Source organism: Mirounga leonina, unplaced genomic scaffold (genome assembly GCF_011800145.1).
Source record: "Mirounga leonina isolate KUSES-001 unplaced genomic scaffold, KU_Mleo_1.0 Mir_129, whole genome shotgun sequence".
Taxonomy (NCBI): domain Eukaryota; kingdom Metazoa; phylum Chordata; class Mammalia; order Carnivora; family Phocidae; genus Mirounga; species Mirounga leonina.
The window spans coordinates 23,351,595-23,368,174 of NW_023270323.1; the positions used below are offsets into that span (position 1 = coordinate 23,351,595).

General features: G+C 33.6%; 1 protein-coding gene across 4 annotated transcripts in view; it reads left to right on the plus strand.

The window, feature by feature from the left end:
- ANKRD17 (ankyrin repeat domain 17) overlaps positions 1-12,591 on the plus strand; it is a 161,562-nt gene extending 148,971 nt beyond the window's left edge. For all 4 annotated transcript variants that reach the window (XM_035004815.1, XM_035004816.1, XM_035004818.1 and 1 more), the window contains 5 exons: positions 3,460-3,657; positions 10,428-10,676; positions 11,056-11,234; positions 11,594-11,758; positions 12,479-12,591. In XM_035004815.1, the coding sequence (XP_034860706.1) occupies positions 3,460-3,657; positions 10,428-10,676; positions 11,056-11,234; positions 11,594-11,758; positions 12,479-12,538 (851 nt within the window). In that variant the 3' untranslated portion in view covers positions 12,539-12,591. The remainder of the gene's footprint in view (positions 1-3,459; positions 3,658-10,427; positions 10,677-11,055; positions 11,235-11,593; positions 11,759-12,478) is intronic.
- The last annotated feature ends 3,989 nt before the right edge of the window (positions 12,592-16,580 follow it).

Sequence of the window (16,580 nt, forward strand, 5' to 3'; positions counted from 1 at the left end):
TCTTAGGATTTTACTCTCTCTTAACAACTTTCATACATACCATGCAGCATGTTGTACATTATCATGTTGTACATTACATCCTTAGTACTTCTTTATCCTGTAACTGGAAGTTTATATCTTTTGATCACCTTCCTCCAGTTTCCCTTCTTCCTGCTCCACACCTCTGGTAACCACAAATCTGATCTCTTTTTCTTTGAATTGGTTTCTTTGTTCTTAGATTCCACATACGTGAGATCGATCATACAGTATTTGTCTTTCTCTGCCTGACTTACTTCACCTGCCATAATGCCCTCAAGGTCCATCCATGTTGTTGCAAATGGCAGGATTTCGTTCCTTTTTATGGCTGAGTAATACTCCTGTGTGTGTGAGTGTGCACACATGTGTGCATGTGCATCTGTTGATGGACATTCATTCATCTATTGATGGACACTTCAGTTGTTTCCATGTCTTAGCTCTTGTAATAATGCTGCTATGAACATGGGAATGCAGATACCTTTTTGAGTTAGTGCTTTTGTTTCCTTTGGATATATTTCCAGAAGTGGAATTGCTGGATCATATATACCAGTTCTATTTTTATTTATTTATTTTTTTTAAAGATTTTATTTATTTATTTGACAGAGACACAGCGAGAGAGGGAACACAAGCAGGGGGAGTGGGAGAGGGAGAAGCAGGCTTCCCGCCGAGCAGGGAGCCCTATGTGGGGCTCAATCCCAGGACCCTGGGATCATGACCTGAGCCAAAGGCAGACGCTTAACGACTGAGCCACCCAGGTGCCCCTCTGTTTTTAATTTTTTGAGGAATCTCCATACTGTTTCCAAAGTGGCTCTAAGTGCTTAATAAGCACATATGGCTAGTAGCTACCATAATGGACAGTACAGATAACAAATATATCCATTATCTTAAAAAGTTCTATTGGACAATGCTGATATTTATAGAGGATTTAAAGATCTCCTGGTTTTGAGTGATTGCTTTTTTTTTTTAATTTTCTACTTTGAAATGTTTTTAGATTTATGGAAGAGTTTTTCTATAATTACCCCAACTTCCGCTAATGTAAATATTTATTAAAACTAGGAAATTAATACTGGTACAGTATAATTAACTAGACTACAGACTTTATTTAGATTTCACCAGTTTTCCCAGTGATGTTCTTTTTCTGTTGTAGTGTCCAATCCAGGATACCAAGTTGCATCTAGAGCTATGTGTTTTAGTACGAACATTTCAAGTAATTAAAGATAAGCCATGCCAGAGATAGACAAACTATCGCCCATGGGCCAAATATGGCCTGCTGCCTGTTTTTACATTTGTAGCTTTTTAAAATTGAGATTCAATAATAGTGTAAGATTTTTTAATGACTTAAAAAATTTTTTTAAATAATAATACGTGACACAAAAAAATAGGAAATTAAAAGTTCAGTGTTCGTAAATAAAGTTTTATTGGGACACAGCCATGCCCAGTCATTTACATATTGTGTTACAGCTACTTTCATGCTGTAATGATAGCCTGGAAATACTGCTGTTCAGCCTTTTGCAGAAAGGTTGCCAACCTGTGTTATTGAAGAGGTGACATTCTGGGACTAAAAATTTCTAAATTTAATGTGGACTGGGTATTATTTTTGCCTATTTCTATGACATGTGAATACAATGTAATGAACATGGTCAGTAAATATTTCTTTGCTGGGGGCTGATTGAAATATTTATGTGTTCAAAATAACATAATTTCTCTTAGAATGAATACAATTTTAAAAGAACATTATATGCTAATGCACTGGAAATGTTTTTATATTTCATTTTTATGATAGTTGAAATTTATTGAAAATACTTCACTTTTCAGGAAATCTAGGTACTGTGTTGAGAAAGACTAAAATTAAGATTTAGAGGAAAAAAGAAGTAAATTCTTATTTTGTGGAAAGGTATAGATAAAAGGCCAGCTCTATAAGAGAGGTGAGGTTTGGGGGGTGTACAGTTGATTAGAGCCAAAATTAGCATTGAAGTTTAATTGTAGAGCCCATTGGAGGGGAATACTACTTGATTCATGTAAACAGAACAGGCATATTTGCCTTTACAGCTCCATCACTATTACTACACTCAAGAAAATTAACATTAATTCAGCAATACCACCCAATATTCAGTACCATCATCCCAGATATATCCATTATGTCTGTATGTTCCTTTTTTTTTCTGATTCAAGATTCAGTCAGGTTGTACACATTGCTTTGGCTTTTATGTCTCTGAGGTCTCCCCCAGGCTAAAATATCTCACTACCTTCCTTTGTTTTTCTTGACATTAAATCCTTTGAAGAGTCCAGTTGTTCTGGAGAATGTCCCACATTTTAGATTAGATTCATCTATTTCCTAAGTCTGTGATTACATTCAGGTCAAACACTTTTGGCAGAAACATCAGATGGGTGATGTTTTGAACCTCACACTGCATTACATCAGGAGGCATTCAATGAAGATTGTTTCACTATTAGCTATTGCAAAGAATGGCCACTTAGTTAATGTGCTGATCATCAGATATGTTTATCATATAAGTATAGCCATGTTTTTTTCCCTCTAGTTGTTTTTAAGACTTTATTTTTTTAATAGCACATTTAGGTTCACAGAAAAGTACAGAGGAGGTTGAGAGAAAAGTACAGAGATTTCCCAAATACCTCCTTCCCCTAACAGGCATAGCCTCTTCCATTATCAACATTCCCCACCAAGAGTGGTACATTTGTTAGAACTGATGAACCTACATTAATGTATCATTATCATCCAGAGTCTATAGTTTACATTAGTGTTTACTCTCGGTGTTGTACATTCTGTGGGTTTGAACAAATATCCAATGACATGCATCTACCAGTATAGTATCATACAGAGTACTTGCAGTGTCTTAAAAATTGTGCTTTGCCTAATCATTCCTTCCTTCCCCCTGAGTTTTTTTTTTTTTTTAAAGATTTTATTTATTTATTTATTTTGAGATTGAGAATGAGAGACAGAGAGCATGAGAGGGAGGAGGGTCAGAGGGAGAAGCAGACTCCCTGCCGAGCAGGGAGCCCGATGCGGGACTCGATCCTGGGACTCCAGGATCATGACCTGAGCCGAAGGCAGTCGCTTAACCAACTGAGCCACCCAGGCGCACCCCCCTGAGTTTTTTTAAAGATATATTTTTTATGTAATTCTTTGGCCATTAAGCCTATTTAAATTCCAGTGTTGATATGAAATCTACATGTATTCTATAATAACTAATTAAAATATCAGATTAAAATTAAATATAAAAATAATTTTCCTTGATAATTGTTCTTTTTTTATAGTTATATTTATAGAGGGGGAAATGACTAGTCAATAGACTGGAAGAATAAGCAAGGAGAAATTTTTTAGCCATCTAAAATATTTGGGGGTATTAGGGACCTCTTGGAATTTTAGGGTTTTTTAAAATTTTTTTCTATAGGTAACAATTATAAATTATCTTCTAATTATAGGTATTGTCAATATGGACTCGCCATATGGTTCTGTAACACCTTCTTCTACACATTTGGGAAACTTTGCCTCAAACCTTTCAGGAGGTCAAATGTATGGACCTGGGGCACCCCTCGGAGGAGCACCCACAGCTGCTAACTTTAACAGACAACATTTTTCCCCACTTAGTTTGTTGACTCCATGTTCATCAGCATCAAATGGTGAGTATTATACATTGTAATTCCATAAGAAGAGTTTGTATATGTTTCCTTAAAAACAAAAGGTTTTTAAGTGGAAAAGACAAAGTAAAAGATGATTTAAGAGCTACGCACAAGTCTTGAATATATCAAGACTAATGAAATGGGAACAGAGGGCAAACATTTTTGTAAATAGCAAATGATTAAAAAGTCTGAAATAAAAATTTTTAAAAAAGTCTGAAATACATCATAATTTTTGAGTGATTTTACCTGCTTAGCTTTTTCTTACTCCTCTTAAAATTAATTTTTATCCCTAAATATATAACAGATCTGGCTTAGTGTCTTCTGTGTATGTTGAGCTGAAATTAAACCATCATAGGAAAAAACAGATTCCTTAAGATACTACATATAGGTGATTCATATTCACCTATTTATATATACAAATAAGGATAGTTTTTTATTTTCATGTTCATGAAAAAATAGGAATTGGGAGAAAAGGAGTTAAAATTGCAACATGACTGCTCATTGTAAAATGTTAACCTGAAATTTTTTGATAGTTAATCTTTAAAATAGAATGGATTCTCGGAAGCAGAGAATGTTTTTAAGCACAATAAAAACATACTTACTGATACTAATGTTTATTACTTTAGATATTAATATTTATTTAGGAAATAAACTCAGAAATTTTTGGATGAAATTCACAAAGTATGATAGGTTGTTTTGCCCTATAAGTTCAGTGTGTGGGCTTTTCATTGTTTTTTGATTTTGTTTTTTTTTTTGTGGTTTGGTTTTATGTTCACTTGATTTTTGTTTTTGTTGAAAAACATTGTGCTTTTTGTAACAATGCAACCAATATAGGTTAGGTTTTCTACTACATTGCTAACTGATACAGAATGTCATTGAAGTCATTAAAATTTTCATTGATGCATTCCAACAACTTTTTGTTTCAAAAGTTTCATTAATTTTCAGACTTACAGAGAAGTTGAAAGAATAAGAAGCATCCGTATTCCTTTGAATTGGTAATTCCTTAAAATTACCAATTTTTTAAACATTTTGCTCTATTTTATCTCTTTGCTTTTTTTATTGTTGAACCATTTAAAAGTAAGAGTCAGATATAATACTTAAGACCTAAAAACTTTGGTGTGCATCTTAAAAATAAGGATTTTCTTACACAGCCACAATACCATTATCAAATAGCTAATGTATTAATATTAATTTAGTAGTATCATGTGATATGCAGTCCCTATTCAGATATCCCCAGTTGTCCTGAAACATTTTTTATAGATGTTTTTCCTCTTTGAACCATGAATCACTGAAGGTAAACGTATTACATTAGATTATGTCTCTCAAGTCTAACTTAAAAAATAATAATTTTAAACATAATAGTACAAAGAACCTTTGTATATTTTTATCAGATTCATCCCTCTCTCCCCCTACCGTGTATTTCTGGGTGTGTGGATGTATAGAATTTTTTTCCTGTACCATTTTAGAGTTAGTTGTGGATATCAAGCTATTTCCCCCTGAATACTCTAAATGATAGTATTTCTTAAAAACAAGAACATTCTCTTCCACAGCTATGTTAGAGTTAGCAAATTCAGCAAATTTTACATTGGACAGTATTATCTAATAGCCCATATTCGCATTTCACCAAGTGTCCCAATAACACATTCATTATTTCCTCTCATCCAAGATTCAAATCAGGATCACAAATTGCATTCAGTTCTATGTCTTTTTAGTGTCAAATAATCTGGAACTGTTCTTTCACCCTTCTTTGTCTTTCAAAGAAGGTCTTTGGAAGAGTACAGGTTTGGTAAAATTCCCCTTAATTTTGTTTTTCTGATGTTTCTTCATGATTAAATTTAGGTTATTTGTTTTTGACAGGAATATTACTATATAGTCAATGTTGTATCCTTCTTTCAGTACATGATATTGCATAATATGTTAGGTTGTACCATTATTGGTGCTATTAACTTTGATCATTTGCTTATGATCATGTATGCCAGGTTTCTGTACTTCAAATTATCATTTTTCTCTTTGTAATTAATAAGTAGTCTGTGGAGAGTTTCTCTGACACTGTGTTCTTATTCCTCATCAGACTTTGAGACACAGAGTGTAAGGGAATGGGGGAAGAAGTAGCACTTGTCTGAGTAAAAATAATAGTTTTGCTTTTGTAACCAGGTTAATGTTTATAAATTTCAAAAAGAAAATCAAGTTTGATGAAGGGAAAAATTGAGCATAAATGGAAATAAACTTACCTGTGTTTCAAGTTATTAACATAAACCTACTAGAAGAAATCCAATAAAACTCTTAAACCATAGTACTTTATATACTCTCAGTCTAAAGAAAAATAGATTTCAAACAAATCTTCAGTTCTACTTAGGACATTGGATTTTTATAATGTTATGGATAAGCAATTCTAAAATTATGGGGTTTATTGTAGGATTGGGCAAGTAAGTATATTTTAATGATGTAATCCATGGTCCTCACTGTGAGAAGAGGAGATGTGAAATGGGGTAAGGCAAAGAAGAACCCTATGGAATTGGATTAGAATTAGAGGATTAGTGTGAACTCAGGATTTTTCATTACCTGTATATTGGAGTAAATCATACGAAATTGCTATTTTCCCACCAGCTCTATCTACTGAAAGGGCCTAGAAGCAATTAATTTTCATCAGGAGTGAGCATATCCAGTGTCCAGATCCATCTGTTAAATATTTTTGTCCACTGAAAGAAATAGGCTTTCTTGAGGAAATAGCTGATTTGAGAGCTGGGGCGTATTGGGAACTTGCAAAGTCTTACGGTGTCAGAGAGTAAGTGCTCAAAATGATTGGGACATGTCAGGAAACACAAAGCAGCTTTAAAGAGACTCCCACTGGCCAAATTCAGGAAAATCTGACCACCAAAGTGAATAATGGCAGCACACTGGATAAAATCTAAGAATCCATAAGTCCATAATGATTAAGATTTAAAAATTTTTTTTTAATTTTTTAAATTTTTATATTTTTAAGAATTTAAAATTTTAGAAGGGAAGGGAACTCTCTTCCTTAAAGTATAGGGACAACTCATACATGTAGAAGGAATTGTAATTAGAGTCATTGTTTTGTAATCATTAAAGGATTGATTTAGGCAAGACTCTCCCTTTTACTTCTTTTTTTGTTGTTTTTGTTTTACAAATAATTTTTTTTATTTTATTATGTTATGTTAATCATCATCTCACTTTTACTTCTAATACTGAATTTTTAACTAGTCTGCATTTTCCCCACTTAATATAAATCTTAATACTGTTACTTTTTAATGACCATTTAGTTTGTTTTGTCAGACTTTCAGCTCTTTTTAGGTAATCTGTTTGCTTTTTTCTCTAATTATATAATTAGAGATGAGAAAAGAAATTATAATAATTTAGTACTTTTCATGACAAGGAACATAGACCCACCAAAGGAATCTCAAGGAAAATGGTATTGACTTTAAAGCTATACAGGACTGTCTGCAGAACCATGCAGGATTTGATCCAGGGCCATCTTCAGAGCCATCCAGCTATTCCCTCTATCTCTCTCTTTAGAGGATTTATGACAGACTCATGGTCTGTGTCTTGTGAGTCTCCTCTGCGTTTAGCCTTCTTCATAATCTCATCTTGTATATGGTCCTCAAAGATTCAATTCGTAATTAGTTAAACCAGTTTTTCTTTATCAACTGTACCTTTCTGAATGAGGAATATGATTTGCTTAGCTCCTACGTTCAAGTCGGGCCATGTCAGTCATAGATTACTGCTAGCCTGAAATGGATCATTCTTCAGTCAGACACCTGTCATTAGTCCAGTAAGCTTGCAGGGAGGAAGCAGAAAACAGTCATCTGATAAAAATATGGCTAGTGAGATGGCAGAATCTGTGAAGAGGGCAAATCTCTTAAGTGGGGCTGGTCAGCAGACAGGCCTAGTTACTCCATTCATTTAAACAGAATATGGAGGGTGTTTTGCTTGGCTTTTGTTTTTGGAAGGATTCGGGAAAGGAAAGAGAAACTAGATCTAACATTGACAATAGGGCAGGTTTCCAGGGATGAGTGTGGGAGAGGTACTATTCATTTGTCTGACCTATCCATCAGTCCTTGCCTGCTTGTCACCTTTGACTTTGTCTTGGCATTACTTACTCCGGGTTGATCCTTCTCAGGTGTGTAATTGTGTCCTTTCAATACCATAGTTTAAAAAACAAAACCCACAACTTTCTTTATCCCTTGTGTTTACACCTTCTGGAATATTCTTTCATTTCTACTATTTTCCTGAGTTTTGTCATTGTTTCCAGTTTTACTAATTCTGAATTATGCTGTTCTTGCCTATGTTTTTCTTTCATTTCTTTTAGCTCACATTGGAATTTTAGAGTATAGCTTTCTTTCTGATACACCTTTGGAATATTAGAATACAGCTTTCTTTTTGGCATGCTTTTATTATCTGTAAGATATTCTGGGTCCATATCTCTTAGTTCATATAATAGCTTTGTATGGAATTTGACTGCATTTCTGTTCTGATTTACATTTTAAATTAAATGAGTTTTCCTGAACTTTTAGAAAGGATAAGTGGATCAGTTATCTTCTCTAGCTTAAAGGCTCTAGAATTTCATCTTTTAGGCAAGTATGCAAAAATATGGCCTTAATACTTTATTAAATCTGGCTTTGTTATCCTTACCCTCCCACCACTCCCGCTTTTGCCCCACTCTTGACTGGATCTTGTGTTTGCTTTGCATCTGTTGTCCCTTTCCTGCTCAACTTGGAATCCGTTCCCAGAAGTTTCTTAGTAGTGTGAGGCTTTATCATGGATTGAGGCTTCAGCAGTATTTTTGAGAGTTCAAAGGGTCACTATTGCTCCAGCTGCTTCAGACCTTTTTGTAAATCCCTTGCAATTACCCATGCATAGGCAGAACTCTCCCAGTTTTACCCGCTCTTCTCAGATTGGCCTTCTCTTTGCTTTCCTTTGAGTACCTTTGATTTTTTTGTTCTCCTATTCTGTTATTAGGTCTGGAGAATTGCTTCTTTCCACACAGATGCTGATACCACAGAGGTCTTACAGCTTTTGGTGATTTGTCCCCATTCACCTGTATCTTTTGATTCATTTGGATATTTTGTTAGTTTTGTTATAGATGTTATCCAGGGGTGTTTGGCTTTGCTAACTTGGTAGCTTGTTTTTATGGAAAGGTTTGGGAAGAATCAAAACTTGTGCTGCTACACCTCCATCTTAGAATTCCTTCTTATACCAGTGCAGTTTTAAGGTGAATTTAGAAATATGTGTAATTACTTCAAAGACACATATATGGCTTTTCTGTTTTCTTATGATTTATTAAAAGTAATACTGTCAAGAAATGCTAATGGATCCATGACCACAGAAGATATATTTTAATTTTTCATTAGAGACTAACAGTTCTCTTGGTTTACTTATGCAGATAAGCTCGTAAGTTTCATGTTTTTGTTCCCCAATAAAATCTGTATCCTTATAATGAATTATAATTTATAAAGTACTTTCATATTCTTTTTTTTTTAGTTAATAATATTACTACGATTCATTGAGAGAGGTGGTACTATCAGTTTAGCCAAAATGGACTTCTGCAAGCACTAGTAAGATGAAATTTATCTCCGCAGTACTTTCCAAATCTATACAGTTCTAAAATATACATGGCAAATCTTTTTTTAAGCATATTCAGACTAATACTATTACTGAATTTTTCTTTGTCTTTCACATTCCCTGAAAAGTACCTTGGGAAGTAGAGGCACTATGCTTTTGTGTATGTGTGTGTAGATAGGTTGATTGATTCTGCAAATTTATTAGCTACCTGAATCCCTTTGGAGGAATATACACATACACACAGAGAAAGAGAGAAAACTTAAATGAGAAAAGATGGTTAAATGGAAAAGTATTATTAAGTGACTATCCCTAGGGCTTCTAGGGCATACAGTCAGGCAGTTATGAGTAAATTATAGATAAGCAGGTGACCCTTTTGACTTTTAAGCTTCAGGCTCCACCATTTACACCCTATTTAAATTTAAATGTGCTTGATATTTAAACTTCAAATGGGAAATACAGTTTGGGTTGTTCTTGTTTTTTCCTCTCTCTAGTGCATGAAGAAATTGAATCACTAAAGTATACTCCCAAATATTAAGAACCCGCCTTGTTTTGATATGTAAAGCTTAAATTGTCATTTTGAAAAGCTTGTTCTATGGAATACCCATGTGATACATGATACAATAAAACAAGTTGGGCAGTGAAGCATAGCCCTCTGTTGGTATTTTATTAGCATACTAAGTTTCTGTAAAGTTCTGATTTAAAGAAACTTACTTTTTTTCTCAAGTTAGATTTTCCAAATTTGTTGGCTCCCTGAATCCCTTTGTTTTCGTCATAGTATACCAAGAGACTTGTGTTCTCAAGGAAACACTTCAATTGTTTGGAAATTGCCAATACAGGCATGATTTTCCCCACCTCTATTTTGTTGTTGTTTAGCCTTTTTAATTTAAACATTGTCTTCTCATTGTTGTGGTGCTTATTTTACTCCGTGTCAAGCATTTATTTAAATATTAATTAGCTTAATGGGTTATATTACCTTTGTAGTTGGACATCTTCACAGTCTGCTATCACATAACTAAATGGAAAAATTGTGAATCAAATTAAAAAATGACTGCAAAATCATAGAACTTAACCAAATTATTTAATATGCATAATTTTTAAGCATTATTCTCATATGAATGTAAGATTTGGTTTTACAAAATTACACCCTCTGTAGATGACATTTATACTATTTCAAAATATTTTTTCTCTAGATTCTCCTGCACAGTCAGTATCCTCTGGAGTTCGTGCACCTTCGCCTGCCCCATCATCAGTACCTTTAGGGTCAGAAAAGCCCAGCAATGTCTCTCAGGACAGAAAAGTTCCAGTCCCTATTGGGACTGAACGTTCTGCACGTATCAGGCAAACTGGAACTTCAGCTCCATCTGTTATTGGGAGTAATTTATCCACATCAGTAGGGCATAGTGGCATCTGGTCCTTTGAAGGGATTGGTGGCAATCAAGGTAAGACATGCTATTCTACCTACCAGAAATTAAGTTTTAAATTTATGCATTTAACTAAAATATTGTAAGTAATATTTAACAGTCATTCTTAAAAGATCTATATTCATATCTCTTGGTTTTCACTAATCAGTTTTATCTCACCTTGGCTTTTTTTCTTTTGTAACACAAAGTGTTTAAGTTATTTTATTAGGCTATTATATCACTACCTACACACATGGAAATACTGCAGTTAAATATATAAAAGTAGGTCATTATTCCGAAGGAATGCACAATTCAATGTAGAAAATTCTAGATAGAAATATATTAAATATTTTATTTTACTGTCTTCTGGTTTTAAAGATCACCAGCTATCTTTTTCTGCCATTTTGTTTTCCCTCAGACAAAGTAGACTGGTGTAACCCTGGGATGGGAAATCCTATGATTCATAGGCCAATGTCCGATCCAGGAGTGTTTTCACAGCATCAAGCAATGGAGCGAGAGAGTACAGGAATTGTAACTCCTTCTGGTACATTCCATCAGCATGTTCCTGCAGGATACATGGACTTTCCTAAAGTTGGGGTAATGGTGACTTAAATAAGCACTTTCATATTTCTAAATGTTTTTCTTATTATTAGCTTCATTTTACTTCCAAGTGGATAAGTGTGAAATAATGCACGGGCTTCAGCTTGTAATTATAGGTTAAAATCTGGCTAGAGAAATGTTTTTTGACCAAATATTTTGGCTGTAGTAGGCTTACATATAGTCTAATGCTAGAAGAAATCATATAATGGAAAATAATTTTTAGATTACCTAGATAACATACTTTTTCAAAATAAGATGAAGTTTCATTTTTAAGGCTATGGATTATATTGGGAAAAGTAAGCAGTGACTTGAAGATATGACTGTGTGCATAATTTTTTTTCTTCTCCTTTTTTAAGGGTATGCCTTTCTCTGTGTATGGGAATGCAATGATTCCTCCAGTAGCACCTATTCCTGATGGTGCTGGAGGACCCATATTTAATGGCCCTCATGCTGCAGACCCCTCTTGGAACTCCCTAATAAAGATGGTTTCAAGCTCCACAGAAAATAATGGCCCTCAAACGGTAAGGCTGATCATTCAGGGAACATTTCTTTAGTGTTTATGAGATGCCAAGACAAATAGGATACAGGTAAATCATGGTAGTGAGGGAGTATGGTGAATACGGGTAATTGAGAAAGTTGAAGGGAATTTAATACAGCAGGAGGATATGGAAAATGGTACCAAAGGTAGTGATTGGAGCAAAAATTATAAAAGGCATAATATATTTCATTGGGTAGCAGATGGTAAGTAAAAGATTTTAAATTACAAAGTGTTGTAACTTTATACATCAGAATTTACTAGTGGTATGAAAAGGACCATCTAGAGGTTATTTATTATTATACGTATTATAAATGTCAGAACAGTGTATAATTAAAACTCCAAAAATTCACAGAAATGATTAGTGATTAGTATATTTTAGCTTATGTTGGTGTATGCTGAATATCTTTGACTCATTTTCTTTCTTTAATCAATCAGTCTGTATGCATTCAGGTAATGGTTTTTAAAAAATGACAATAACTCAGATCCTGTTTGAGAAATAAGAGGAGAGGCAGGAAAACAACAAATAAAAGTGGCTTATCATTGTTTTTCTTCATTGTTCCCAAGTATGTTGCAAATTGAATGAGATTTAGCTATTTTAGCTCATAGATATTAAGAGCACTTCCTTAGTTTTTAAGAGTTTTGTTTTAATCAAATATGTGTTAAATATGTAATACTTAATAAAATGCATGCTCTACATTCATAGGTGTGGACTGGACCCTGGGCACCTCACATGAACAGTGTGCATATGAACCAGCTTGGCTGATGAGGATCAGCTTGTTAGCCTGCAGATTCCTTTTCATTCAGAGGAAATCACAAGTGGCCGAAAAAAATTTATGCTCCCAAATCATTCTACTGATGTGCTTGACTGAAGTGTGTAGGCTTTTTGCAGAAGAAGTTACTAACTGACCTATTTTCTGTGAACATTTGTGACTGCCCATTCCCCACCAACATCCGTTTTACCTTAGTTAGCATTTTTCTTATCGTTTTTCTTTTTTTCTTTTCCTCTTCCCCTTTGGACATAACTTTCTGTTGAAGCTGTTCTTTGGCTGGTTGGTTTTAGTACTGTAAACTGCTTCTGAGCAAACACGGAAATTTAGCAAAATTATGTAAACTTGATCCTGAAGTTTTAGAATGGCAAATAAATGTACAATTGTTTACATAACAGAAAAGGCTAAGCAGAAAGTAAATTTCAATATGTCAGTATAGAGGCTCTACTTTATGTAGACTTAAATTAATGTGAGATATGTACCTTCATATTCAGAAATCTGGATGTTTCCTTCATACATTAAACTATTAATAAGCATAACTTTTCTGCTTGTGTAATTTAAGTATAAAGTAAAACAGTGGGCATTATCAGTGATGTTTCCTGATGTTGGCTTTTAAAATACCCATCTTGCTCTCTTTTTTGAGTTTGTTTGCAGCAGAGCACATATAGAAGAAATTTATCACCTCTCCATGTCTTTTTATTACCTTGCCACACTTTTAAAACTAATACACACTTCTGTCTTCATTCTTTTCTTCTCACCTTTACCGCTAATAACAGTAAAATTCTCTTGCTGATCGTGAAATAATGTCTTATAAAGATTTTTATTGTAATGGCTGCTACAGAGAAGCGGAGCACCTTAATCATCACCTGTGGTTCTTCTAACCATAAGATGTTTAGTCTTTCTGAGAATTTAAAAAGCCACCACTGGTTCCCAGTCAACATATACAAGCTCTTACTATACTGTTTATTATTAAATAATTCAATGTACTATTTTATATTGGATATATTGATTCTTAACATTGGCTTTCCAGTCATCAAGAGTCAACATAAAAATTCCAATTTTCAGTAATTTAGTGGAAAGTATCTTTCTTCCCCCCCAATTTTAAAGGCTCCTTATTCTCTACACTTGTATATTATCAGTGAAAGGGATCAACAGCTAACTTGGGGCAAGTAATAAAGGAAATTTTGCATTTGTCATTAAGACAATTTATGGTATACATGAATATACAGAATACAAAATAACGTCTTCATTTAACCTGTTTATATAAGATACAGGGTCACACTAAACTACTCAGTGAGATTTATCTATTCCATTCACTTGAAACAATAAACAATAACATATCCAAGAAGAATATGTGTCCTACCCTGTCTCATATGGAAAAATAAATTATATGGTTGAAATAAAAAAGAAAGGAAGCATAAAAGTGAAGTAATGAATGCATCAATCTGCCCTTTTTTTTTTTAATTAAAAAAATTCCACAGTAGTGAAACTCAAATTCAGATAAATCACCCAGAGTTGACAATATTAATATGGTTCCTTGGCTGTGAAGTAAATGAAATGATTTCTTTACTCTGATAGCCTGAATAAAGAGTAAAAAGACTTCTCAAACATATCTAGAAGTTTATAAACAACACATATATATATTTTAATTTAGGAGGTGGTCTTAAAATATATAAATTTGTTTTGCTACCTATGATCGATATGACCAAAGTTAGGGCAAAAGCTAAATGATATCCTGCAAACATACCTCTGAAATAAAATTATAGCACTTTACTAAGAAAGGTGTGTAATGCTGTTTAACAGAGTATTTTATATATGACTTTTGCCACTATCCTGTAATTTCTTGTTTAATTTTTTTCCTGAGTTAATTATAATTAAAATAATCCTGCTAGATAATAGATACCACCCAGTATTTATTACAACACATGAGTTGTGTTGATTCACAAAACTGAATTTGTTAAAATGGAGGTGTCTTAATAAGAAATAACCTATATTTTCTTGACTTTAAACCTATGGGACTGGGGAATATAGATTGCATGCTCCATATTTAGTTTTGGAGCTCCGTCTTATTGAGTACAATACCATGATTTTAGAAGTCTGTATTAGGAACATTTTTCAAACACATTTTTTATATTTCGGATATACAACAGTGCATTTTTATTTGAAAGATTAAAAAAAAAACCATAATCTTTTGAGACCATGCAGGTCTTTCCCCCTTTTGAAAGTATATGGTATGTGTAATTGCAGACTACATAATGTATTTCTTTCATTCATTTTTTTTTTTTTTAAAGAGACAGTGTGCCCACGACCTGGGGGTTGGGGGAGTGGTTGGCAAAGGAATAGGAAGAGAATCTTAAGCAGGCTCCACTCCCAGCATGGAGCCCAACACGGGGCTTGATCTCACAACCCTGAGATCATGACCTGAGCCTGACACCCAACTGAGCCACCTAGGCACACCTTTCTTTCATTCTTTTAAGAAGTGACTTAACTCTTGGAAATAATATTTGGCTTAGCTCACACCTTAAATAGCAAAATAATTAATATCCCAATTGCGTAATCTTTTTATACCAATCATTTCATTTTAGAGATGATTTTACTTACCAGAGCCAACAGAACCCCCATTTCATGAGTTTTCAACATGTATCAACATATTCACAAAAATTGATCGTAGTATTCATGTGAAAGATATTTTTCCCTTCTGTTTATTACTGTAAAAATAAGTCATTTTATTAGTAGTTGAAAATTAACTTTTTGTTAAATTACTATACTTCCTGTCATTTTTTTCTCAGGAAAAAAATGGAGGGGGGGATAATTTACTTCCAGATCCTGTCTTGTTCATGAAAATATTATTCCATCTTTCTCTTGACTCAAATGACCTAAATACACATTTCATAAAAATTATTTTGCACACTATTTTATTCACTTTATACAGAGTGATAGACTAAAGAGGGAAACTCAAAATCACAAAAGCTCTTCAGAGCCCCTGTTTTATTTCATCTGTTTTTCATTTTGAGCTTTTTAGCAACACTCTCATTCCTGCAGATCTGGCATTACAGAACTTCCTTAATGCCAAGTAGTATAATGCAAACTTTTGGAAAGAGGGGATAACTCTGCTTTCCACTATTTGGGCCTATGAAAGATTTGGTAGGAAAGCTCTACTTTGAGATAGCGGAGAAACCTGTGTACATCCCACTGATAAATGCTTGCTTCAAGTCGCAACACTCAATTAACAACTGGTGCTAATGCCAGGTGATGAATTTAGAATGAGAGCTTCATTAGTGCTTAATATGACTTACTATGTTACATACCTTGATTGCAAAAATACTATCACTTGTATTTTGGGTAAATGAAAAGTGTGCAACTATGGCTTGACATAAATAAGAATTCCTTTGTGATAGGACAGTTGGAATACATGACTAGGAGGTTTCATAGTAGACTTCTATCTTTAAATGCATTCACACTTTTGAAAGGTAAAAGTCAATTTTGCATGCTAAGTCAGAACCATGATAAAGATGAGAGGATGTTTTTCAATAGAGATGAAAGGCTAATTTTACATTAACTTTGGTTTTAAAAAGCAATGCATTAAATAAGTAGGAAAGAAAAAGAAATTCAACCTAAATCTAATTCCAAGAGGTCACTTTAACAATTGCTCATGAAAATTATTTATCTTTTAAAAGTTCTTTTATCAAACATTTCAGAGGTCATATTTGGGAAATGAAAAATTTAAATGTACGTTTACACAGTTTATATGTGTAAATAGCCTGTATTCAAATTTTGAATTTTTGAGCCCACTCTGTTCAGCACTGATTCAGAAACTGCAGAAAGAAAATGAAACAGTCTCTATTTTTAAGGAGCTTAAAGTTAAAAAAAAATTAGTTGTGTGACATAGTAAAGACAAGAATAGGCTAATTACAAATGTTGAACTTTAAAAAAATGTTCTAGTGTGCTGCACAAGTTCATTTGCAGTGTTAGACTTGACAAGATAATCAGTTGGTTTGTTCAGTGTTTGTATGGTCATTTCATACTGTACTCTGCAAT